Source organism: Triticum dicoccoides, chromosome 6A (genome assembly GCF_002162155.2).
Source record: "Triticum dicoccoides isolate Atlit2015 ecotype Zavitan chromosome 6A, WEW_v2.0, whole genome shotgun sequence".
Taxonomy (NCBI): domain Eukaryota; kingdom Viridiplantae; phylum Streptophyta; class Magnoliopsida; order Poales; family Poaceae; genus Triticum; species Triticum dicoccoides.
In genome coordinates this window covers 93,313,552-93,339,744 of record NC_041390.1, presented here as the reverse complement: position 1 = coordinate 93,339,744, position 26,193 = coordinate 93,313,552, and the positions used below count along the sequence as shown (strand labels likewise).

The following is a 26,193-nucleotide window of genomic DNA, read 5'->3' as shown; positions in this document are numbered from 1 at the left end:
TTACTTTAGAGGGACACATCACTGTAAGGCTTGTTCCCAAATGTGCATTCACAGCTTCTAAAATTTTCATCTTGCACAAACAGAATTTACAAAGCCATCCAGGACCACCAGTAGGAAGACCTGAGAGATTGCACAATACAGAGACAGGTACATTATAAACCAGAAACTAATTAGGACTACAACATCTACAAAGCCATATTAACAAATATAAAAATCCATCTCAATACGGAGTAAGCAACCACAGGAGGCAACAAGAATGTATATATAATTGTCAGAATGGAAGGTACAGCATGAGTGTGTGTTATTGCAAACTAGATTAACCTGGTAAGTATTACCTGATTTCATCCTTTGATTTCATTTGTGAGTAATATTAGGATTATTATTCTTAAACAATTTCCGCATGCAAAAAAATTGGACAGCTTTTGCGTATTGCATGACTCCACAGTTCATTTGTTTTCCAGCATTTGAGCTCACCTTCCAGAGTTATTTGATGTTACCCAATGGTTACATCAGTCCAATGGATACAACACACAAGGAAAGGATTGAATGGATAAAACTATGAACACCAACATGACATGAAAATTGTTAATAATGTAGGCAACGATGATATGCTAGGGAGTAAGAAACTAGGAGAGATTTTTTTTTAAATAAAACAACCACAACTAAATCTGGAGACTTATTTAATAAAGATGAAATTGAGATCATTTAGTACTGGAAAACATAGTTTCGTAATTTGCATCCGTGCAGAACTACAGATATCTTTTAATTCCATTTGCTACTGTATTTGCACAAGAAACACAGAGACAAAATCAGAAACAGAAGAAGTGTTGTTTAGGTGATCAAGATGAAATTGCAAAGCTTTACACCAATCAAGGATGCAAATAAGCATGTTACAAAAACATGTGCAACCTAGTAGTTTGAAAACAAAACCGAGAAAAATTTACCCACTTTTGTCTAGAGGAGGTTCTAAACATTTCTCATGGTATGCCATTTTGCAGGCCCCTTCACAGAAGATAAATTTATTGTTGGGAACTGATTCAGGAGACTTGCATCTTGAACATATGGTCTAGCAAAGAGAATATTGATAATCCATCAGTTACATAATCATGTGGAAGTAGGGAGTATGACTGATTTGATGATATACATACATTATCAGGGTTAACAGACTCATCTGGAGGCATCACGGAATCTTCCATGCTCCCACTAGAACTATACAAATCAAGTTGATGGATAATATCACGGATAGCAATTTTGCATTTAATGATCTGTTTCTGAGCACGCTGTAGCTCCTTCTCTGGCTTTAATTTCTCTCGGCTGTTTAGAAAAGCACACCTTCAATTAATATAACTAGCACTCTTATTTTACTGTAAGAAACTTCAAAGCAGAAGAGCGAAAAGAGTAAGGGGGGTCATATGCAGCATGAGTAAAGTGTGCAACATAGATTAATGAACAATAATATGAACTGTTTGCATGATTCTATCATGACAATTGAAAGGCAAATCAGACTTAGCTTACACTACTTAGTGACGAAAGCTACTCGACTATACTTCTATTATCTCAAGAAATGGACATGGACATCATGTTGTCCAACTAATCAAGTCCAATGGGTACTTCCCACAAATAATTACTTTAATAGATCAGTCATCAATGGCCACTACCAATGAACTTAGGACGGATTGTGATCCTCCTATATAAGAAACAAACAGCAAGTGGTTAAAACTACATGAGTTTTCATATGATTTAAAAGCGTAAAATAGTTACAAACCTCGTATATATATTCATGCGCATAATTATTCTAAACAAACTGGAGTAGCCTAAAACTGTGTCATACTTCACATTTGTTCATGCTAGAATTGAAGATATTTACAGGTACCCTTTTTCTTTTTTATTGCATGTAAAATTATATGGATTTAAGATTTTCCTTTACCAGCAATAGACAGTAGAGAGAGAGAGAGAGAGGTGCAAACCTGTGCCCATTCCAGCCATCTCCAGAGTATGCATCTATTAAATTCTGCTCCGATTTTATTTTGACCAGCAAATATCTCGCCCTTCTTTCCATGCGAGTTGCCTCATCACAATCAGTATTGTGCCTTCTCCGTTTCCGGTTCCTCCTCCTGACTGGTCCTGTTGCAGTTTTTCCAGTAGCAGCATTTGAAGCCTGCCGCTTGCTCAGAGGACTACGATAATACTTGTTCTTTATATATTTTGCCAGATTAACATTCCTGACTGTTCTTACTGTTCTCTTGGGAGGAGAGCAATGATCTGGCTTATAACTGCTGGAGGTATTGTGGCCAGTTGACCTTTTTGCTGAAGAAACCAACTCAGAAGAGGACTGTTTCCTCCGTTCTGATGATCTTCTAGGAATGGAGCATGCCGATTTCTTGTCTGAATTATTCATTGTCAGAACTGGAGTATCACATCCAACCGAGTCCTTTATCATAAAAGAATGTGTTAATTGGAAAGACGAATGGGACATCATGATGAGTATTTGCTGAAACTATTTAACATATTTGGTAGTAACAAGAAGGAAATGCTCCGTCCATACAGTGTTAAGAATAAATAGACATTTTTCCCCTTTCACACTGTCTGTGTGCAACATGCTCAGTTATTAGTCATACACCTATTACTAAGACATATATTTAGTACACTTGGCGCAAGCTAGCTAAAAAAAGGAAGCAGACAGCAGTTCAGGGCTATGGACTGGCATCAGAATGCCAAGGTGCATAACACAATTAATCGCAATATATGCACCCATGCCAGGCCCAGTGCAACACGACAAGCCAGAGATGCCAAGCCGAGACCACGAGCATATCGTGAAAAGGTGTTCAGCAGTCCCAGGCTCGGTGACGATGTATACAACGGTCAAACGACGGTGCTGCAGGGCAGCCAGCGGAATAAACGGCATTTTAACAGTGCTATAGCTTTGCCAATGATCTTACAGTGAGGCAATAGTGTCCTGACAATTAAGAAGGATGCCATCCTCACACAAGGGATCAATTGGGGACACTGAGAAGTTAACCCCAACCAGAGCATCACATTCCACAACAAACGTTACTCCAAATGGAACTTGCTGCCTAGTAGTAGCAGCTCTACGGAATCTATAGATGCATACAGGGTTCAACTAGCCTTCCGCCCTATACCCATGCGAGACAAACGATTTGCGCGTCGGCATCGCTTTCAGCCTCCGCCACAGTTTTAATCTAGACTCCGACATAGTTCACCATTTTTGGGTTCCGTCGACTCGACACGAGTGACGGCCTGCCGGTCGTCAGCGCGTCGTCTCACCAAGGTTTCAGCACCTTCGGCCTTGCTCGTAGCGAAGGGAAGACTAAGAAGACGACTATCAATGCGAGGAGGTCAGGGTTTCCTTACAGAGAACTGAGGTCCCGGCGGATCTCCGCTCCAAGCAAGCCCAGCGGAGGAGGAGGAGATCCGAATTCCTCCAATTGGAAGCCCGCGGGCGTGCCCCGGTGGGAGGGCTGCGCGCGGGCGGCGGCGGCGGCCGGCGGGGCGAAGCGGGCCGGAATCTGGGGAGGCAAATCTGGGGGAGACGGTGAGGAGGAAGGAGAGAAGGTTTATGGGAAGAACACGGCACGAGTGTAAACGGGGACTAGAATTGGGATTTAGTAAAGCGCAATTCCAAATGCAAGGTGGCTACCGAGGTTAGCCAGGCACATCTCCAGATGGGCGAGGGCATTAAATTTGTTTTATTACCCCCATAAAATTGCAGATGGGCCCCGTATACACCACCACAGATGCACATACTCGCGGAGTTGACGGAGCCGTGTTTGTAATTTTTACACAATTCTAAAAGACGCAGAAAAGGAAAAAAAACACGAGAATTAGATAGGAATGCGCGCATAAAATAGAGAATCAGAAAATATAGGAATGCGCAGCCGTTGGTTCCCTCTCCCTCTGCCGACCGCTCCGGCGGCAAGAGGGAGGGGGAACCTCGGATCGTGCGTCGAGTGGGTTCTCGGTAGGATTAGGATTGAATGAGATGTTGTCGAGGCCGTTGCGGGCGGCTTCGCGTCTGAATAAGTTTTCTCAGGCTTCGTTCACGGTGAGGCGGGGCTCTTGCCTTCGTCTAGGAGCTAGACACGTGGGGATCCTCGGATCTCGTCGAGGTCGCGGGCTATGGTGTTTGGAGGTTGGCCGGCACTGGACGGTTTGGTCCTGAGATTGGTGGTGGTTGTGCAGAGACCGAGATTCTTCTTCCTCCTCATCGGTATAATTTTTATGCTACTCTTCCTCTTTATTGGTGTTGCTGCTAGAGAGATATCTTTGTTTTGCCCGAGTGATCGGCCCAGCCGCGGCGCCACAACCGGATCCTAGTTCTCTTCCATCTTAAAGAGGCACATAGATTGGTACTCAAAGTCACGGATGGCGAAGGCTGGTGTAGGCGTGTTGGATGCACAGTGTGTCCTTGTCTTTTCGGCATCAAGGCGAAAAAAGGGGAAGCAACGTGGCGGCGATTATGTCGTGGTTGAAGATAATGGCCTACTTGGGTCTGAATGCATATTCTTGTATTGCATGGGTTTTCTCGCAAGGTTCAGGAATGATAACACAAAGCTCCGACGATCTTCGTGGTTTACTGATTATTTTAGGGTGCTCTTTGTTTTTTTTGTTATTTGTGTGTGCATTAGGGTATATTTGTATTTCATTATTTGAATGCAAGCATACTTTCTAACAAAAGGAGTTTTGTACTCGTGTTTGGTTCACATGCATAGAAAATTACAGAAATCATAATAAATACAGTCAAATCAAAGTCAAACCACATGAAAAGGTATAATTAGCATGTTATTATGCCACTGAGAATCTTAGCCTCATGTGTAGGAATTTGAAAAGGAGTTCCAAATAGATTGTAAATTTCCTGCATTTTTTTGTTAAAACGGGCACCAAAAGAAAATTATCTTTGTGATTTCCTTTACTACATTCCTTTGAACCGAAGGTTTGAATGGTTTCACTATAGGAGATTTTTCTATTCCTATGTTTGTTTCCTCTACTTTTTCTTTGAACAAAAAGAGGCCTTGATCTTGATGGTAGAAATTCGGGAAAAAATATCTTGGTGGGTAACAACTTGGCCTCAAGAAAACAAAGCATCACTCTATTGGTTAGGAGCGCGGGTGCACAACCTGCGATTAAAGAATGCCTCCATGGGACTAGTTCTGGATGGTTTCATTTTAACAACCTAACCTCAAAGAGATGGTTTATTTTTATTGACTTGTTCAACAACTATCTCGAAGGTATTCCTCTCTTTGGAAAAAAAGGCGTGAACTATTTAATGCAATTCAACGAGAAAAGCGTGAGTTTTTTCGGGGTGTATGGTGTGAAGAAAGTACCCCAATTTTCCCTGCACCGATCCTAAAAACCCGATTCTCCCTCGGCCACATGCCCCTGCCCATTCGTCTTGGCGTTCTCCACGTGTAGCTAGCATATTCATCAAAATGATCCATGTCATCATTGTCCTTGTCCTTTATCTTTATCTCTTCACCATCTTTTTCACCACATTCTTCTCTTCCTCCTTCCTAGGTTGCTTGTGTAAGACCTCCCGATTCTCAACTTCTTGCACCTTACGGGCATGGATATTGTCATGTTCCACTTGCGGAGGAGAGAAGAAGTTTGCATTTTATAACATAGCTGCTTGAGCCCATCCGGATGTTCTATTTCTTCAGTAGAGTACTTTTCTAAGGGATTAGCATAGTACATGTGTGGTCTTTTTTAGGCCTCCTTTCATTCATAGGATAGGAATGTTACAGGAATAGGAAAATCATAGGAAGTGAGATGACATGCATCTCAATTCCTATAGAGAAAGACATGTCATTTGATGCATAGGATAGGAATTTTTCCAGTGAGTCTTAGCTAATGTTTTTCCCCTCCAAAATGTGAAGGATTGATTCCTATCCTATATAGGAATAGGAATCCATTCATATAAACCAAAAGGCTTCAAAGGAAATTTTTCTTTGCAAATCCTATCCTATAGAAATTCTACGAAATTCCTACAAACCAAAGGAGGCTTATAGGGATATCTTTTGATGTGGTGTTTTTTAGCAACCGTTGCGGTATGTGGATAAGAGACCGTAAGAGCATCTATAGCTGGAGCCCTCATATCCACCCCAAACGTTCGGGCGGCCTGCCTGGCCGCTGCCCTTACAGAAAACAACCACCCAACCGCACCTGGCAAACCAGGCCCAAACACCCCGGTTGTCCGGCATTCCCCATACCGGACCCATATATGGGGCGGATATGGGGATGCCCAGACACACCCTCCACATAGGCTCCGACAATCCGGGTCCATCTCAAATATTCTCAAAATTAACGAGTCCTTCACTTTGATTGAACTCCTCCAACTTTCGTCCTCCATTTTCCACCTCTGTGGAGCCGCCAACCCCCTTCCTTGCTCGCAATCTGTGTAGTCATCCTCATCCGTTGTCGCCGATGTCGTCGCCGACAACCCTGTCCGACACCATTGGCATGGATGATGCCTCAGCGGAATCGGTCAAGCTACCTGGCATGGCGAATCCTTGCAAGGCAGAGAACCTTGCCCACAAGGACCGCCGTCGAAGGCAGCCTGGGCGTGAGGCAGTGGAGAAGGTAGCGGCGGAGAAGGCAGTCACGGAGATGGTCGGTTATGAGGACATGGACTTTGGCCCGAGCAGTTGACAAGTGGATTTCATGCATACTTTTTAGAGTATATTCTAGTGCCAAAATCTCTTATATCATATCCATCTACTCCCTTCGTTCCTAAATGTAAGTCTTTTATAGATTCCACTACGGACTACATACGAAGCAAAATGAGTGAATCTACACTCTAAAATATGTCCATATACATCTGTATGTGGTTTGTAGTGGAATCTTTAAAAAGACTTATATTTAGGAATGGAGGGAGTAGCACTTTTTTAAGTTTCCGATGCATGGTTTTCGATATTTACTTCTTTTACCAAGTTCACTGCACACTTTTTATTTTTATTTAGTTTTTATTAGTTTTCCTTTGTTTTTTGGTCTTTGTAGGTGTGTTGACACGTTCATGGACTTGGGACATCGAAAGAATCAAGCTAGGGGTCAAACCGTAGAAGTTCCAGACACTAGATCGAGGCCCTTTGGAGAGTTTAATGATTTGACAATTATCAAAGTGTCTGAAACGAAGATCCAAGGCAAATGCATCGGGATTTTTACTAGCAATCCAACGAGCCCAAGAACGTCAAAACTCAAAATCAGAGCTCGTATGAAGAAATGGCGACTAAAGTGGCTCTCGAAGTCCAAAATGAAAGATGGCCTTTCATACGACCGGAGTCGCCCATTTGAGTGGTCGTGTGAGCTTCAGTTAGCCACGAAAATTGTCCAGAACTTTCCAAATTTTTCTCTGATTTCATCCCTGTTTTTCCCTACGATATCCTTGACGACCAAGGCTTCTATTGGACATGAACTTGGCTCCCCTTGAGCCCTTGGATGAAAGGGAGGAGGCTAGATCAACAGAGGAGACCCGAGGAGGACTTCTATATGAAGACCTCCAACCCTAGCCGTCGGCTCACATCATCTCCATCCACCACAAGTTCCATCAGCCACCACACCTCCATGGCAGCAACTCCACCATAGAGAGAGGTCTAATACAAGGAGAAGGAGGAGAGGAGGCACCCCCAACACCTAGCGCCGACCAGAGGGCTGGTGCCCTCTCCATCGCCTCCACCACCATGCTCCTCGCCATCTCCAACATCATGTTTGCCTATAACTTGTCTCAATCCTCTATGTACTCCCTACATGTTTGAGATGTTTGAGTGAATTACTAGTTCTTGGGGAATAGGATGAACTCTAGTTTGTACTAGCACCGAATAATTTTGCGCGATATGAGATAACCTTTTCATGTATTGTTAATGTTCTTCGTGATGTTGGGTGAAGTGTGCCATCCAATATTTGCCAATTTTGGACACAGGGATATTACTGTTGGATAAAGTAGAGAGCGGAGAAGGCAAGTCATAGCGCAATCTCTAGGCAAGTGGAGCAGAAAAAGTGACAGTAGTATCCTCTACCTATCCCATCTCTACCAATTCGGTAGACCACATGGCCGTGTCCACGGGGAAACCCTTAATCATCGTTGTCATGACCCGCTACGGGAGGAAACGGTGGTGGCGTGCGTGGCACGAAGTCTACTCCAAGTAGAATGTGTTCTGTACCAGGCTCTGTGTTGGGAAACATAGCATGCAATTTTAAAAAAAATCCTATGCTCAAGCAAGATCTATCTAGGAGATGCATAGCAGCGAGAGGGGGAGAGTATATCTACGTACCCTCATAGACCGTAAGCGGAAGCGTTTCACAATGCGTTTGATGTAGTTGAACTTTCTTTGTGATCCAACCAATCGAGTACCGAACGTACAACACCTCCGTGTTCAGCACACGTTCAGCTCGGTGACGTCCACGCCTTCTTGATCCAGCAAGACGGCGAGGTAGTGGATGAGTTCCGACGACACGAAGGCATGGTTACAGTGATGGTGAAGTTATCTCCGCAGGGATTCGCCTAAGCAGTACGAAAAATATGACCGGGGTGTAAACTATGGAGGGGGGCGCCGCACACGACTAGGCAATTGTCTGTTTTGTGCTAGGCGCCCCCTCCCACATATATATAGGTGGGAGGGAGGGAGGAGCAGCCAAAGGAGGCGCCCAAGTAGGAGGAATCCTACTTGGGGTCCCACCCAAGCCGCGCCCCCCTTTCCTTATTTGGGGTGTGGGGAAAGGCAGGGGAGGGTGCCCCCCCTTCCTTTCTCCCATGAGAGGGAAAGGTAGGAGGGGCTAGCCATCCCCCTTTTCCTTCCCTAGGGCTGTCCAAACAAGGGAGGAGGTGTACCAGCCCCCTTAGGGCTCGTTTGGTAGCGAGGGATCCTCCTGGGATCCCGGCCCGTTCCCTGGGTGGAAAGCCCGCGTGGAAACTCAGCCCCGGGCCAACTGCGTGGACATTTAGATGCTCGAGTCCACGTGGTTTTCTCAGCCCAATCCCCCTTATTTCCCCGGGATCAGATCCACGGCTCGCGACACCGGGAAAGATTCCCCTATTTCGCTCACTCGCGACGCACTCCCGCAGTTACCTCTCCTCTCGGTAGTCTCCGCCCACGCTTCTGTAGTGTGGGGGATTTGCAATTTTGAACCAAATGCCGATGCCAATTTTCCACGGGACTTCTAGTTGGCCAAGAATATTTCAACCGGTGCATCTACTCCCTGGAAATATCCACCCTAACATTCAAATGAAGCCTTATGGGCTGGTCTGTCCCCTCCTTTGGCCCATAAGGCCCATAACTTGCTCGGGGGTGCCCGGAAGCCCTTCTGTTGACCCGATTCCTTCCTGGTACGATGTCCCAAAACACATCCGGTGTCCAAATACCATCGTCCTATATATCAATCTTTACCTCTCGAGCATTTCGAGACTCCTTGTCATGTCCGTGATCTCATCCGGGACTCCGAACAACATTCGGTCACCAAAACATATAACTCATATAACACTATATCGTCAACGAACATTAAGCATGCGGACCCTACGGGTTTGAGAACTATGTAGACATGACCGAGACACCTCTTCGGTCAATAACCAATAGCAGAACCTGGATGCCCATATTGGCTCCTACATATTCTACGAAGATCTTTATCGGTGAACCGTTATGACAACATACGTAATTCCCTTTGTCCATCGGTATTTTACTTGCCCGAGATTCGGTCGTCGGTATCTTCATACCTAGTTCAATCTCATTATTGGCAAGTCTCTTTACTTGTTCTGTAATAAATCACCTTATGACTAACTCCTTAGTCATTTGCTTGCAAGCTTATGATGTGTATTATCAAGAGGGCTCAGAGATACCTCTCCGATACTCAGAGTGACAAATCCTAATCTCGATCTATGCCAACTCAACAAACACCTTCGGAGATACCTGTAGAGCATCTTTATGATCACCCAGTTACGTTGTGATGTTTTATAGCACACAAGGTATTCCTCCGGTATTCGGGAGTTGCATAATCTCATAGTCGAAGGAATATGTATTTGGCATTAAGAAAGCAACAACAATAAACTGAACGATCATTATGCTAAGCTAACGAATGGGTCTTGTCCATACATCATTCTCCTAATGATGTGATCTCGTTATCAAATGAAAGCACATGTCTATGGTTAGGAAACCTTAACCATCTTTGATCAACGAGCTAGTCTAGTAAAGGCTTAATAGGGACACGATATTTGTTTATGTATTCACACATGTATTTAAGTTTCCGATCAATACAATTCTAGCATGAATAATAAACCTTTATCGTGAATAAGGAAATATAATATAAAATAACAACTTTATTATTGCCTCTAGGGCATATTCCCTTCAGTATCCCACTTGCACTAGAGTCAATAATCTAGTTCACATCACCATGTGATTTAACACCCATAGTTCATATCGCCATGTGACCAACACCCAAAGAGTTTACTAGAGTCAATAATCCAGTTCACATCACCATGTGATGAACACCCAAAGAGTATTAAGGAGTGATCATGTTTTGCTTGTGAGAGAAGTTTAGTCAACGGGTTTGTCACATTCAGATCCGTTTGTATTTTTGCAAATATCTATGTCTGCAAAGCTCTGTATGGAGCTACTCTAGCCAATTGCTCCCACTTTCAATATGTATCCAGATTGAGACTCAGAGTCATCTGAATCAACGTCAAAGCTTGCATCGACGTAACCCTTTACGATGAACTCTTTATTACCTCCATAATCGAGAAATATCTCCTTAGTCCTCTTAGGTAACTAAGGATAATTTTGACTGTTGTCCAGTGATCTACTCCTGGATCACTATTGTACCCCCTTGCCAAACTCATGGCAAGGTACACAACAGGTTTGGTACACAACATGGCATATTTTATAGAACCTATGGCTGAGGCATAGGGAATGACTTTCATTCTCTCTATATCTTTTGACGTGGTCGGGTTTTGAGTCTTACTCAACTTCACACCTTGAAACACAGGTAAGAACCCTTTCTTTGACTGATCCATTTTGAACTTGTTCAAAATCTTGTCAAGGTATGTGCTTTTGAAAGTCCTATTAAGCGTCTTGATCTATCCCTATAGATCTTGATGCCCAATATATAAGTAGCTTCACCGAGGTATTTCATTGAAAAATTCTTATTCAAGTATCCTTTTTATGCTATTCAGAAATTCTATATCATTTCCAATCAACAATATGTCATCCACATATAATATCAGAAATGCTACAAAGCTCCCACTCACTTTCTTGTAACTATAGGTTCACTGTAAGTCTGTAAAAAACCATATGCTTTGATCACCTCATCAAAGCGTATATTCCAACTCCGAGATGCTTGCACCAGTCCATAGATGGATCATTGGAGCTTGCACACTTTGTTAGCACCATTAGGATCGACAAAACCTTCTGGTTGCATCATATACAACTCTTCTTTAAGATATCCATTAAGGAATGCAGTTTTGACATCCATTTGCCAAATTTCATAATCATAAAATGCAACAATTGCTAACATGATTCGGACGGACTTAAGCATCGCTACGGGTGAGAAAGTCCCATCATAGTCAACTCCTTGAACTTGTTGGAATCCTTTCGCGACAAGTCAAGCTTTGTAGACCGTAACATTACCATCAGCGTCCGTCTTCTACTTGAAGATCCATTTATTAGCTATGGCTTGCCGATCCTCGAGCAAGTCCACCAAAGTAAACACTTCGTTCTTATACATGGATCCTATCTCATATTTCATGGCCTCAAGCCATCTGTCAGAATCTCGGCTCATCATAGCTTCTTCATAGTTCGTAGGTTCGCCTTGGTCTAGTAACATGACTTCCAGGACAGGATTACCGTACCACTCTGGTGCGGATCATGCTCTGGTTGACCAAGGAAGTTCAGTAGTAGCTTGATCTGAAGTTTCACGATCATCATCATTAGCTTCCTCTCTAGTTGGTGTAGGCATCACGGGAACAGTTTTCTCTGATGTAGTACTTTTCAATTCGAGAGAAGGTACAATTACCTCATGATACTTCTCCAACATATCTATAATTTTTGATTGTTTCGTGCTATTATATTATCTGTTTTGGATGTTTAATGGGATTTAATATGCTCTTTTATATTATTTTTGGGACTAACCTATTAACTGAAGGAAATATGCCCTAGAGGCAATAATAAAGTTATTATTTATTTCCTTATATCATGATAAAAGTTTATTATTCATGCTAGAATTGTATTAACCGGAAACATAATACATGTGTGAATACATAGACAAACAGAGTGTCACTAGTATGCCTCTACTAGACTAGCTTGTTAATCAAAGATGGATATGTTTCCTAACCATGGACAAGGAGTTGTCATTTGATTAACAGGATCACATCATTAGTTGAATGATCTGATTGACATGACCCATTCCATTAACTTAGCACCCGATCGTTTAGTATGTTGCTATTGCTTTCTTCATGACTTATACATGTTCCTATGACTATGAGATTATGCAACTCCCGTTTGCCAGAGGAACACTTTGTGTGCTACCAAACGTCACAACGTAACTGGGTGATTATAAAGGAGCTCTACAGGTGTCTCCAAAGGTACATGTTGGGTTGGCGTATTTCGAGATTAGGATTTGTCACTCCGATTGTCGGAGAGGTATCTCTGGGCCCTCTCGGTAATGCACATCACATAAGCCTTGCAAGCATTGCAACTAATGAGTTAGTTGCGAGATGATGTATTACGAAACGAGTAAAGAGACTTGCCGGTAACGAGATTGAACTAGGTATTGAGATACCGACGATCGAATCTCGGGCAAGTAACATACCGATGACAAAGGGAACAATGTATGTTGTTATGCGGTCTGACCGATAAAGATCTTCATAGAATATGTAGGAGCCAATATGAGCATCCAGGTTCCTCTATTGGTTATTGACCGGAGACGTGTCTCGGTCATGTCTACATTGTTCTCGAACCCGTAGGGTCCGCACGCTTAAGGTTACGATGACAGTTATATTATGAGTTTATACATTTTGATGTACCGAAGGTTGTTTGGAGTCCCGGATGTGATCACGGACATGACGAGGAGTCTCGAAATGGTCGAGACATAAAGATTTATATATTGGAAGCCTATATTTGGATATCGGAAGTGTTCCGGGTGAAATCGGGATTTTACCGGAGTACCGGGAGGTTACCGGAACCCCCCGGGAGCTATATGGGCCTTAATGGGCCTTAGTGGAAGAAGAGGAGAGGCAGCCAGGGCTGGGCCGCACGCCCCTCCCCCCTAGTCCGAATAGGACAAGGAGAGAGGGGGCCGGCGCCCCCCTCCTTCTCTCTCTCTCTCTCTCTTCCCACCTCGCGAATCCTATTCCAACTAGGATTGGGGGAGGACTCCTCCTGGCGCGCCCTATGATGGCCGGCCGACCTCCCCCTCTTGAGCCTTTATATACGGAGGCAGGGGCACCCTAGAGAAACACAAGTTGATCCAGGTGATCATATTCTTAGCCGTGTGCGGTGCCCCCTTCCACCATAGTCCTCGATAATATTGTAGCGGTGCTTAGGCGAAGCCCTGCTGTGGTAGTACATCAAGATCGTCACCACGCCGTTGTGCTGACGGAACTCTTCCCCGACACTTTGCTGGATCAGAGTCCGGGGATCGTCATCGAGCTGAACGTGTGCTAGAACTCGGAGGTGCCGTAGTTTCGGTGCTTGATCGGTCGGGCCGTGGAGACGTACGAATACATCAACCAAACGCTTCCGTTGTCGATCTACAAGGGTACGTAGATCATACTCTCCCCTCTCGTTGCTATGCATCACCATGATCTTGCGTGAGCGTAGGAAATTTTTTGAAATTACTACGAAACCCAATAGTGGCATCCGAGCCTAGGTTTTATATGTTGATGTTATATGCACGAGTAGAACACAAGTGAGTTGTGGGCGATATAAGTCATACTGCTTACCAGCATGTCATACTTTGGTTCGGCGGTATTGTTGGATGAAGCGGCCTGGACCGACATTACGCGTACGCTTACGCGAGACCGGTTCTCCCGACGTGCTTTGCACATAGGTGGCTTGCGGGTGACAGTTTCTCCAACTTTAGTTGAACTGAGTGTGGCTACGCCTGGTCCTTGCGAAGGTTAAAACAGCACCAACTTGACAAACTATCGTTGTGGTTTTGATGCGTAGGTAAGATTGGTTCTTGCTTAAGCCCGTAGCAGCCACGTAAAACTTGCAACAACAAAGTAGAGGACGTCTAACTTGTTTTTGCAGGGCATGTTGTGATGTGATATGGTCAAAACGTGATGAGATATAAGTTGTTGTATAAGATGATCATGTTTTGTTGAAGTTATCGGCAACTGGAAAAAGCCTTATGGTTGTCTCTTTATTGCATAAGATGCAAGCGCCAAATAATTGCTTTACTTTATCGCTATACGATAGCAATAGTTGCAAGAGCAATAGTTGGCGAGACGACCATGTGACGACACATTGATATAGATCAAGATGATTGAGATCATGGTGTCATGCCGGTGACGATAGAGATCATGACAGTACTTTGGAGATAGAGATCAAAGGCGCAAGATGATGATGGCCATATCATGTCACATATTTTGATTGCATGTGATGTTTATCTTTTATGCATCTTATCTTGCTTTGATTGACGGTAGCATTTTAAGATGATCTCTCACTAAATTATCAAGAAGTGTTCTCCCTGAGTATGCACCATTGCGAAAGTTCTTCGTGCTGAGACACCACGTGATGATCGGGTGTGATAGGCTCTACGTTCAAATACAACGGGTGCAAAACAGTTGCACACGCGGAATATTCAGGTTATACTTGACGAGCCAAGCATATACAGATATGGCCTCGGAACACGGAGACCGAAAGATCGAGCGTGAATCATATAGTAGATATGATCAACATAGTGATGTTCACCAATGAAACTACTCCATCTCACGTGATGATCGGACATGGTTTAGTTGATTTGGATCACGTAATCACTTAGAGGATTAGAGGGATATCTATCTAAGTGGGAGTTCTTTAAATAATATGATTAATTGAACCTAAATTTATCATGAACTTAGTGCCTGATAGTATCTTGCTTGTCTATGTATGATTGTAGATAAATGGCCCGTGCTGTTGTTCCGTTGAATTTTAATGCGTTCCTTGAGAAAGCAAAGTTGAAAGATGATGGTAGCAATTACACGGACTGGGTCCGTAACTTGAGGATTATCCTCATTGCTGCACAGAAGAATTACGTCCTGGAAGCACCGCTGGGTGCTAGGCCTGCTGCTGGAGCAACACCAGATGTTGTGAACGTCTGGCAGAGCAAAGCTGATGATTACTTGATAGTTCAGTGTGCCATGCTTTACGGCTTAGAACTGGGACTTCAACGATGTTTTGAACGTCATGGAGCATATGAGATGTTCCAGGAGTTGAAGTTAATATTTCAAGCAAATGCCCGGATTGAGAGATATGAAGTCCCCAATAAGTTATATAGCTGCAAGATGGAGGAGAACAGTTCTATCAGTGAGCATATACTCAAAATGTCTGGGTATAATAATCACTTGATTCAAATGGGAGTTAATCTTCCAGATGATTGCGTCATTGACAGAATTCTCCAATCACTGCCACCAAGCTACAAGAGCTTCGTGATGAACTATAATATGCAAGGGATGAATAAGACTATTCCCGAGCTCTTCGCAATGCTGAAAGCTGCGGAGGTAGAAATCAAAAAGGAGCATCAAGTGTTGATGGTCAAAAAGACCACTAGTTTCAAGAAAAAGGGCAAAGGGAAGAAGAAGGGGAACTTCAAGAAGAACAGCAAGCAAGTTGCTGCTCAAGAGAAGAAACCCAAGTCTGGACCTAAGCCTGAAACTGAGTGCTTCTACTGCAAGCAGACTGGTCACTAGAAGCGGAACTGCCCCAAGTATTTGGCGGATAAGAAGGATGGCAAGGTGAACAAAGGTATATGTGATATACATGTTATTGATGTGTACCTTACTAATGCTCGCAGTAGCACCTGGGTATTTGATACTGATTCTGTTGCTAATATTTGCAACTCGAAACAGGGACTACGGATTAAGCGAAGATTGGCTAAGTACGAGGTGACGATGCGCGTGGGAAACGGTTCCAAAGTCGATGTGATCGCGGTCGGCACGCTACCTCTACATCTACCTTCGGGATTAATATTAGACCTAAATAATTGTTATTTGGTGCCAGCGTTAAGCATGAACATTATATCTGGATCTTGTTTGATGTGAGACGGTTATTCATTTAAATCAGAGAATAATGGTTGTTCTATTTATATGAGTAATATCTTTTATGGTCATGCACCCTTGAAGAGTGGTCTATTCTTATTAAATCTCGATAGTAGTAAAACACATATTCATAATGTTGAAACCAAAAGATGCAGAGTTGATAATGATAGTGCAACTTATTTGTGGCACTGCCGTTTAGGTCATATCGGTGTAAAGCGCATGAAGAAACTCCGTACTGATGGACTTTTGGAACCACTTGATTATGAATCACTTGGTACTTGCGAACCGTGCCTCATGGGCAAGATGACTAAAACACCATTCTCCGGTACTATGGAGAGAGCAACAAATTTGTTGGAAATCATACATACAGATGTATGTGGTCCGATGAATATTGAGGCTCGTGGCGGATATCGTTATTTTCTCACCTTCACAGATGACTTAAGCAGATATGGGTATATCTACTTAATGAAACATAAGTCTGAGACATTTGAAAAGTTCAAAGAATTTCAGAGTGAAGTTGAAAATCATCGTAACAAGAAAATAAAGTTTCTACGATCTGATCGTGGAGGAGAATATTTGAGTTACGAGTTTGGTGTACATTTGAAACTATGCGGAATAGTTTTGCAACTCACGCCACCCGGAACACCACAGCGTAATGGTGTGTCCGAACGTCGTAATCGTACTTTACTAGATATGGTGCGATCTATGATGTCTCTTACTGATTTACCGCTATCGTTTTGGGGTTATGCTTTGGAGACGGCCGCATTCACGTTAAATAGGGCACCATCAAAATCCGTTGAGACGACGCCTTATGAACTGTGGTTTGGCAAGAAACCAAAGTTGTCGTTTCTGAAAGTTTGGGGCTGCGATGCTTATGTGAAAAAGCTTCAACCTGATAAGCTCGAACCCAAATCGGAGAAATGTGTCTTCATAGGATATCCAAAGGAGACTATTGGATACACCTTCTATCACAGATCCGAAGGCAAGACGTTTGTTGCTAAGTTCGGAAACTTTCTAGAGAAGGAGTTTCTCTCAAAAGAAGTGAGTGGGAGGAAAGTAGAACTTGACGAGGTAACTGTACCTGCTCCCTTATTGGAAAGTAGTGCATCACAGAAAACTGTTTCTGTGGCACCTACACCAATTAGTGAGGAAGCTAATGATAATGATCATGAAACTTCAGAACAAGATATTACTGAACCTGGTAGATCAACCAGAGTAAGATCCGCACCAGAGTGGTACGGTAATCCTGTTCTGGAAGTCATGCTACTAGATCATGATGAACCTACGAACTATGAAGAAGCGATGGTGAGCCCAGATTCCGCAAAATGGCTTGAAGCCATGAAATCTGAGATGGGATCCATGTATGAGAACAAAGTATGGACTTTGGTTGACTTGCCCAATGATCGGCAAGCAATTGAGAATAAATGGATCTTCAAGAAGAAGACTGACGCCGACGGTAATATTACTGTCTACAAAGCTCGACTTGTCGCAAAAAGGGTTTCGGCAAGTTCAAGGGATTGACTACGATGAGACCTTCTCACCCGTAGCGATGCTTAAGTCTGTCCGAATCATGTTAGCAATTGCCGCATTTTATGATTATGAAATTTGGCAGATGGATGTCAAAACTGCATTCCTGAATGGATTTCTGGAAGAAGAGTTGTATATGATGCAACCAGAGGGTTTTGTCGATCCAAAGGGAGCTAACAAAGTATGCAAGCTCCAGTGATCCATTTATGGACTGGTGCAAGCCTCTCGGAGTTGGAATAAACGCTTTGATAGTGTGATCAAAGCATTTGGTTTTATACAGACTTTTGGAGAAGCCTGTATTTACAAGAAAGTGAGTGGGAGCTCTGTAGCATTTCTGATATTATATGTGGATGACATATTACTGATCAAAAATGATATAGAATTTCTAGATAGCATAAAGGGATACTTGAATAAAAGTTTTTCAATGAAAGACCTCGGTGAAGCTGCTTACATATTAGGCATAAGGATCTATAGGGATAGATCAAGACGTTTAATTGGACTTTCACAAAGCACATACCTTGACAAGATTTTGAAGAAGTTCAAAATGGATCAAGCAAAGAAAGTGTTCTTGCCTGTGTTACAAGGTGTGAAGTTGAGTCGGACTCAATGCCCGACCACTGCAGAAGATAGAGAGAAAATGAAAGATGTTCCCTATGCTTCAGCCATAGGCTCTATCATGTATGCAATGCTGTGTACCAGACCTAATGTGTGCCTTGCTATAAGTCTAGCAGGGAGGTACCAAAGTAATCCAGGAGTGGATCACTGGACAGCGGTCAAGAACATCCTGAAGTACCTGAAAAGGACTAAGGATATGTTTCTCGTATATGGAGGTGACAAAGAGCTCATCGTAAACGGTTACGTTGATGCAAGCTTTGACACTGATCCGGACGATTCTAAATCGCAAACCGGATACGTGTTTACATTAAACGGTGGAGCTGTCAGTTGGTGCAGTTCTAAACAAAGCGTCGTGGCGGGATCTATGTGTGAAGTGGAATACATAGCTGCTTCGGAAGCAGCAAATGAAGGAGTTCATATCCGATCTAGGTGTCGTACCTAGTGCATCGGGTCCAATGAAAATCTTTTGTGACAATACTGGTGCAATTTCCTTGGCAAAGGAATCCAGATTTCACAAGAGAACCAAGCACATCAAGAGACGCTTCAATTCCATCCAGGATCTAGTCCAGGTGGGAGACATAGAGATTTGCAAGATACATATGGATCTGAATGTTGCAGACCCGTTGACTAAGCCTCTTCCACGAGCAAAACATGATCAACACCAAGGCTCCATGGGTGTTAGAATCATTACTGTGTAATCTAGATTATTGACTCTAGTGCAAGTGGGAGACTGAAGGAAATATGCCCTAGCGGCAATAATAAAGTTATTATTTATTTCCTTATATCATGATAAAAGTTTATTATTCATGCTAGAATTGTATTAACCGGAAACATAATACATGTGTGAATACATAGACAAACAGAGTGTCACTAGTATGCCTCTACTAGACTAGCTTGTTAATCAAAGATGGATATGTTTCCTAACCATGGACAAGGAGTTGTCATTTGATTAACAGGATCACATCATTAGTTGAATGATCTGATTGACATGACCCATTCCATTAACTTAGCACCCGATCGTTTAGTATGTTGCTATTGCTTTCTTCATGACTTATACATGTTCCTATGACTATGAGATTATGCAACTCCCGTTTGCCAGAGGAACACTTTGTGTGCTACCAAACGTCACAACGTAACTGGGTGATTATAAAGGAGCTCTACAGGTGTCTCCAAAGGTACATGTTGGGTTGGCGTATTTCGAGATTAGGATTTGTCACTCCGATTGTCGGAGAGGTATCTCTGGGCCCTCTCGGTAATGCACATCACATAAGCCTTGCAAGCATTGCAACTAATGAGTTAGTTGCGAGATGATGTATTACGAAACAAGTAAAGAGACTTGCTGGTAACGAGATTGAACTAGGTATTGAGATACCGACGATCGAATCTCGGGCAAGTAACATACCGATGACAAAGGGAACAATGTATGTTGTTATGCGGTCTGACTGATAAAGATCTTCATAGAATATGTAGGAGCCAATATGAGCATCCAGGTTCCGCTATTGGTTATTGACCGGAGACGTGTCTCGGTCATGTCTACATTGTTCTCGAACCCGTAGGGTCCGCACGCTTAAGGTTACGATGACAGTTATATTATGAGTTTATACATTTTGATGTACCGAAGGTTGTTCGGAGTCCCGGATGTGATCACGGACATGATGAGGAGTCTCGAAATGGTCGAGACATAAAGATTGATATATTGGAAGCCTATGTTTGGATATCGGAAGTGTTCCGGGTGAAATCGACATTTTACCGGAGTACCGAGAGGTTACCGGAACCCCCCGGGAGCTATATGGGCCTTAATGGGCCTTAGTGGAAGAAGAGGAGAGGCAGCCAGGGCTGGGCCACGCACCCCTCCCCCCTAGTCCGAATAGGACAAGGAGAGAGGGGGTCGGCGCCCCCCTCCTTCTCTCTCTCTCTTTTCCCACCTCGCGAATCCTATTCCAACTAGGATTGGGGGAGAAGTCCTACTCCCGGAGGGAGTAGGACTCCTCCTGGCGCGCCCTATGATGGCCGGCCGGCCTCCCCCTCTTGAGCCTTTATATACGGAGGCAGGGGCACCACAGAGAAACACAAGTTGATCCAGGTGATCATATTCTTAGCCGTGTGTGGTGCCCCCTTCCACCATAGTCCTCGATAATATTGTAGCGGTGCTTAGGCGAAGCCCTGCTGCGGTAGTACATCAAGATCATCACCATGCTGTCGTGCTGACGGAACTCTTCCCCGACACTTTGCTGGATCGGAGTCCGGGGATCGTCATCGAGCTGAACGTGTGCTAGAACTCGGAGGTGCCGTAGTTTCGGTGCTTGATCGGTCGGGCCATGGAGACGTACGACTACATCAACCAAACGCTTCCGTTGTCGATCTACAAGGGTACGTAGATCATACTCTCCCCTCTCGTTGCTATGCATCACCATGATCTTGCGTGAGTGTAGGAAATTTTTTGAAATTACTACGAAACCCAACATTAACCGGAGGCCCAGTGCCAGTTTCTGTTTTTTTGCCTATTTTAGAGTTTTGCAGAAAAGGAATACCAAACTGAATCCAAACGGAATGTAACATTCACAATGATCTTTCTTGGACCTAAAGCAAACCAGGAGATTTGGAGTGGAAGTCTGGAACTCCGTGAGGCAGCCATGAGGCAGGAGGGCGCGCCCCCACCCTCGTGGACCCCATGTAGCTCCATCGATGTACTTCTTTCGCCTATATATACTCTTATACCCTAGATCGATCGCAGAGAGCCAAAAACCCACTTTTCCAAGGCCGCAACCTTCTGTACCTGTGAGATCCCATATTGGGGCCTTTTTTGACAATCTGCGGGAGGGGGAATCGATCACGGAGGGCTTCTACATCAACACCATAGCCTCTCCGATGAAGCGTGAGTAGTTTACCACAGACCTTCGGGTCCATAGTTATTAACTAGATGGCTTCTTCTCTCTCTTTGATTCTCAATACAAAGTTCTCCTCGATGTTCTTGGAGATCTATTCAATGTAATAGTCTTTTGCGGTGTGTTTGCCGAGATCCGATGAATTGTGGGTTTATGAACAAGATTATCTATGAATATTATTTGGTTCTCCTCTGAATTCTTATATGCATGATTTGATATCTTTGCAAGTCTCTTTGAATTATAGGTTTAGTTTGGCCTACTAGATTGATCTTTCTTGCAATGGGAGAAGTGCTTAGCTTTGGGTTCAATCTTGCGGTGTCCTTTCCCAGTGACAGTAGGGGCAGCAAGGCACGTATTGTATTGTTGCCATCGAGGATAAAAACATGGGGTTTATATCATATTGCTTGAGTTTATCCCTCTACATCATGTCATCTTGCTTAATGTGTTACTCAAAATAAATTACTGGACGTGAGGAATTTATCTATTAATCATCTGCAAAAAGAATTAACTAAATAGCACTCTTCAAATAAAAATGATAGCAGTTCTCATGAGCGCTAAAGTTTCTGTTTTTTATAGCAAGTTCAACAAGACTTTCCCCAAGTCTTCCCAACAGTTCTACTTGGCACAAACACTAATTAAACACAAAAAACACAACCAAAACAGAGGCTAAATAATTTATTTATTACTAAACAGGAGCAAAAAGCAAGGAATAAAAATAAAATTGGGTTGCCTCCCAACAAGCGCTATCATTTAACGCCCCTAGCTAGGCATAAAAGCGAGGATAGATCTAAGTATTGCCATCTTTGGTAGGCAATTCTTCGATAAGGCATCTATTTCCCTTAGGAATTTCTTTCTTTCTAGTGATTATCAAACTTTTAGGCACAAGATCGAAAAATTCATTTGTAGCAATCGGAGTGCTAAGGAAATCATTATTATTGGTATTGGTGAAGTCACACAATTTAGTATTATCTTGAGCCATCGCGACAAACAAGCAATCTAACACACGGGCAAACAAAAAGGCAAGCGGGCAAAAAGAGGCAAATAGAGAGGGAGGATAGAGAGAGAGAGAGGGTGAATAAAACGACAAGGGTGAAGTGGGGGAGGAGGAAAACGAGAGGCAAATGGCAAATAATGTAATGCGAGAGATAGGGATTGTGATGGGTACTTGGTATGTTGACTTTTTGCGTAGACTCCCCGGCAACGGTGCCAGAAATCCTTCTTGCTACGTCTTGAGCTTGCGTTGGTTTTCCCCGAAGAGGAAGGGATGATGCAGTAGAGTAGCGTAAGTATTTCCCCTCAGTTTTTGAGAACCAAGGTATCAATCCAGTAGGAGGCCACGCTCAAGTCCCTCGTACCTGCACAAAACGATAGCTACTCGCAACCAACGCGATTAGGGGTTGTCAATCCCTTCATGTTCACTTACGAGAGTGAGATCTGATAGATATAATATTTTTGGTATTTTTGGTATAAAGATGCAAAGTAAAAAGTAAAAGCAAAGCAAGATTAAAGTGATGGAGATTGATATGAAGAGAATAGACCCGAGGGCCATTGGTTTCACTAGTGGCTTCTCTCAAGAGCATAAGTATTCTACGGTGGGTGAACAAATTATTGTTGAGCAATTGACAGAATTGAGCATAGTTATGAGAATATCTAAGCATGATCATGTATATAGGCATCACGTCCGTGACAAGTAGACCGAAACGATTCTGCATCTACTACTATTACTCCACTCATCGACCGCTATCCAGCATGCATCTAGAGTATTAAGTTAAAAACAAAGTAACGCCTTAAGCAAGATGACATGATGTAGAGAGATAAATTCATGCAATATGAAATAAACCCCATCTTTTTATCCTCGATGGCAACGATACAATACGTGCCTTGCTGCCCCTTTTGTCACTGGGTAAGGACACCGCAAGATCGAACCCAAAGTTAAGCACTTCTCCCATGGCAAGAACTACCAATCTAGTTGGCCAAACCAAACGGATAATTCGAAGAGACTTGCAAAGATAACCAATCATACATAAAAGAATCTAGAGAAGATTCAAATATTATTCATAGATATACTTGATCATAAACCCACAATTCATCGGTCTCAACAAACACACCGCAAAAAGAAGATTACATCGAATAGATCTCCACAAGAGAGGGGGGGAACTTTGTATTGAGATTCAAAGAGAGAGAAGAAGCCATCTAGCTACTAACTATGGACCCAAAGGTCTGAGGTAAACTACTCACACTTCATCGGAGGGGCTAGGATGATGTAGAAGCCCTCCGTGATGACGGCCCTCTTCCGGCGGAGCTCCAGAACAGACCCCAAGATGGGATCTCGTGGATACAGAAAGTTGCGGCGGTGGAATTAGGTTTTTGGCTCCTCTTCTGATCGTTTGGGGGTACGTAGGTATATATAGGAGGAAGGAGTATGTCGGTGGAGCACCGAGGGGCCCACGAGGCAGGGGGGCGTGCCCCCCACCCTCGTGACCTCCTCTTTGACTCCCTGGATTAGGGTCCAAGTCTCCTGGATCACGTTCGGTGAGAAAATCACGTTCCCGAAGATTTTATTCCGTTTGGACTCCGTTTGATATTCTGTTTCTCCGAAACACTGAAATAGGCAAAAAAAACAACAATTCTGGGCTGGGCCTCCGGTTAATAGGTTAGTCCCAAAAATAATATAAAAGTGGAAAATGAAGCCCAATATAGTCCAAAACAGTAGATAATATAGCATGGAGCAATCAAAAAATATAGACACGTTGGAGACGTATCATGCCCCCTACTGGATTGATACCTTGGTTCTCAAAACCCGAGGGAAATACTTACTCTACTTTGCTGCATCACCCTTTCCTCTTCAAGGGAAAACCAACGCATGATCAAGAGGTAGCAAGAAGGATTTCTGGCGCCGTTGCCGGGGAGATCTACGCCCAGTCAAGACATACCAAGTACCCATCATAAACTCTTCTCCCTCGCATTACATTATTTGCCATTCACCTCTCGTTTCCTTCTCCCCCACTTCTAAAACGATTTTAAAAAACCTTTGCCTTTTCTTTGCCCTTCTTCTGTTCAATCTTTTGTTTGCTTGTGTTACCATGTACCATCTTTTTGCTTGCATCTTCGCTTGCTAAAAGTTTATGGATCCTCATCCACTTGCTAATCTCTTTAAGAGATCCAATTATGATGAACCTATTTCTAGTGAGTTGAGTGCACTAGATTATCTTTATGAGGTTTTGCTTGAAATTCATGAATCTGAAAAGTGTGATGAATTACTTTATGAAGTGATTCACGATAGATCTTTGAATAAAAAGCATGATTGCAATGATGTTATTATAAATTCTATTAATGTCAATTTTGTTAATGATATGCAAAACCCTAAGCTTGGGTATGCTAATTTTGCTATGTCTACTACGTGTTGCAATGATCATGATTGGGGTGATTTTTCTTATGATCTTGAAAATTTATTTAAGCCCCATGACGAATATGAGATTGATAATAATGTTTGCAATAATATTGAAAGTGGGTTTGGAAGAGTGTCAACTTTAGATCCCACATATTTGGATAACATTCAACGTTATGAAGTTTTTGATAAAAGTGGGTATGGAGAGGTCATGACTTTATTTTATGATAATCCCACTATTTTGGAAGAGTGTCAACTTTGCATGCATGTGGATCATGAAGAGAAAATTTTATGTTATAGTTATATTGTTTAAATTGATTATGATCCTACATGTAATTATTATGAGAGAGGGAAATATGGTTGTAGAAATTTTCATGTTGCTAAATTACCTCTCGTTATGTTGAGATTGCTATTGTTTCTTTCCTCTTCCTTGCATATACTAGTTTTTGCTTGCTATGATAATTTGTTTGCCTATGTTCCTTCAAAAAAATATTTTGTTTGCCTATAAGATGCCTATGCATAGGAAGTATGTTAGACTTAGATGTGTTTTTCACATGATATATGATGCTCTCTTTTTGTTTCAATTTCTATGTTTCATGTGAGCATCATTAAAATTATCAATGCCTAGCTAAGGGCGTTAAACGATAGCGCTTGTTGGGAGGCAACCCAATTTTATTTTTGTTCTTATTTTTTGTTCCTATTAAGTAATAAATAATTCATCTAGCCTCTGTTATTATTGTGTTTTTATGTTTTAATTAGTGTTTGTGCCAAGTAAAGCCTTTAGGATCTTCTTGGGTGATTGTTGCTGATAAAAACATATAGTATGCGCTCACGAAAATAATTTTCATTTTTTACCAGACAGCGATAAAATATCAATTCCAACTGCAGTAGATCAATATACAAATTATCCTGGTCGTCCTAATTTTTCAGGATTTTTGGAGTTACAGAAGTATTCAAAACCTACAGATTGCTACAGTTTGTTCTGTTTTTGACAGATTCTGTTTTTCGCGTGTTGTTTGCTTATTTTGATGCATCTATGGCTAGTATCGGGGGGTATGAACCATAGAGAAGTTGGAATAAAGTAGGGTTAACACCAATATAAATAAAGAATGAGTTCATTACAGTACCTTAAAGTGGTGGTTTATTTTCTTATACCAACGAAGCTCATGAGATTTTCTGTTGAGTTTTGTGTTGTGAAGTTTTCAAGTTTTTGGGTAAAGATTTGATGGATTTTGGAATAAGGAGTGGCAAGAGCCTAAGCTTGGGGATGCCCAAGGCACCCCAAGGTAAAATTCAAGGACAACCAAAAGCCTAAGCTTGGGGATGCCACGGAAGGCATCCCCTCTTTCGTCTTCGTCTATTGATAACTTTACTTGAGGCTATATTTTTATTCACCACATGATATGTGTTTTGCTTGGACCGTCTTGTATGATTTGAGTCTTTGCTTTTTAGTTTACCACAATCATACTTGCTATACACACCTTTTGGGAGAGACACGCATGAATCGGAATTTATTAGAATACTCTATGTGCTTCACTTATATC

General features: G+C 42.7%; 1 protein-coding gene across 2 annotated transcripts in view; it reads right to left on the bottom strand.

Annotated features, from left to right (window-relative positions):
* Nucleotides 1-3,628, bottom strand: part of LOC119315248 (pathogenesis-related homeodomain protein-like) — an 8,924-nt gene extending 5,296 nt beyond the window's left edge. Inside the window, exons 1-5 of one of the 2 annotated variants that reach the window (XM_037589915.1) lie at nt 3,373-3,628; nt 1,968-2,431; nt 1,149-1,314; nt 949-1,066; nt 5-120 (exon numbers count right to left, since the gene is read on the bottom strand). In XM_037589915.1, the coding sequence (XP_037445812.1) occupies nt 5-120; nt 949-1,066; nt 1,149-1,314; nt 1,968-2,398 (831 nt within the window). In that variant the 5' untranslated portion in view covers nt 2,399-2,431; nt 3,373-3,628. The remainder of the gene's footprint in view (nt 1-4; nt 121-948; nt 1,067-1,148; nt 1,315-1,967; nt 2,432-3,372) is intronic. The other variant, XM_037589916.1, reaches the window with a different exon arrangement.
* Nucleotides 3,629-26,193: the final 22,565 nt, after the last annotated feature.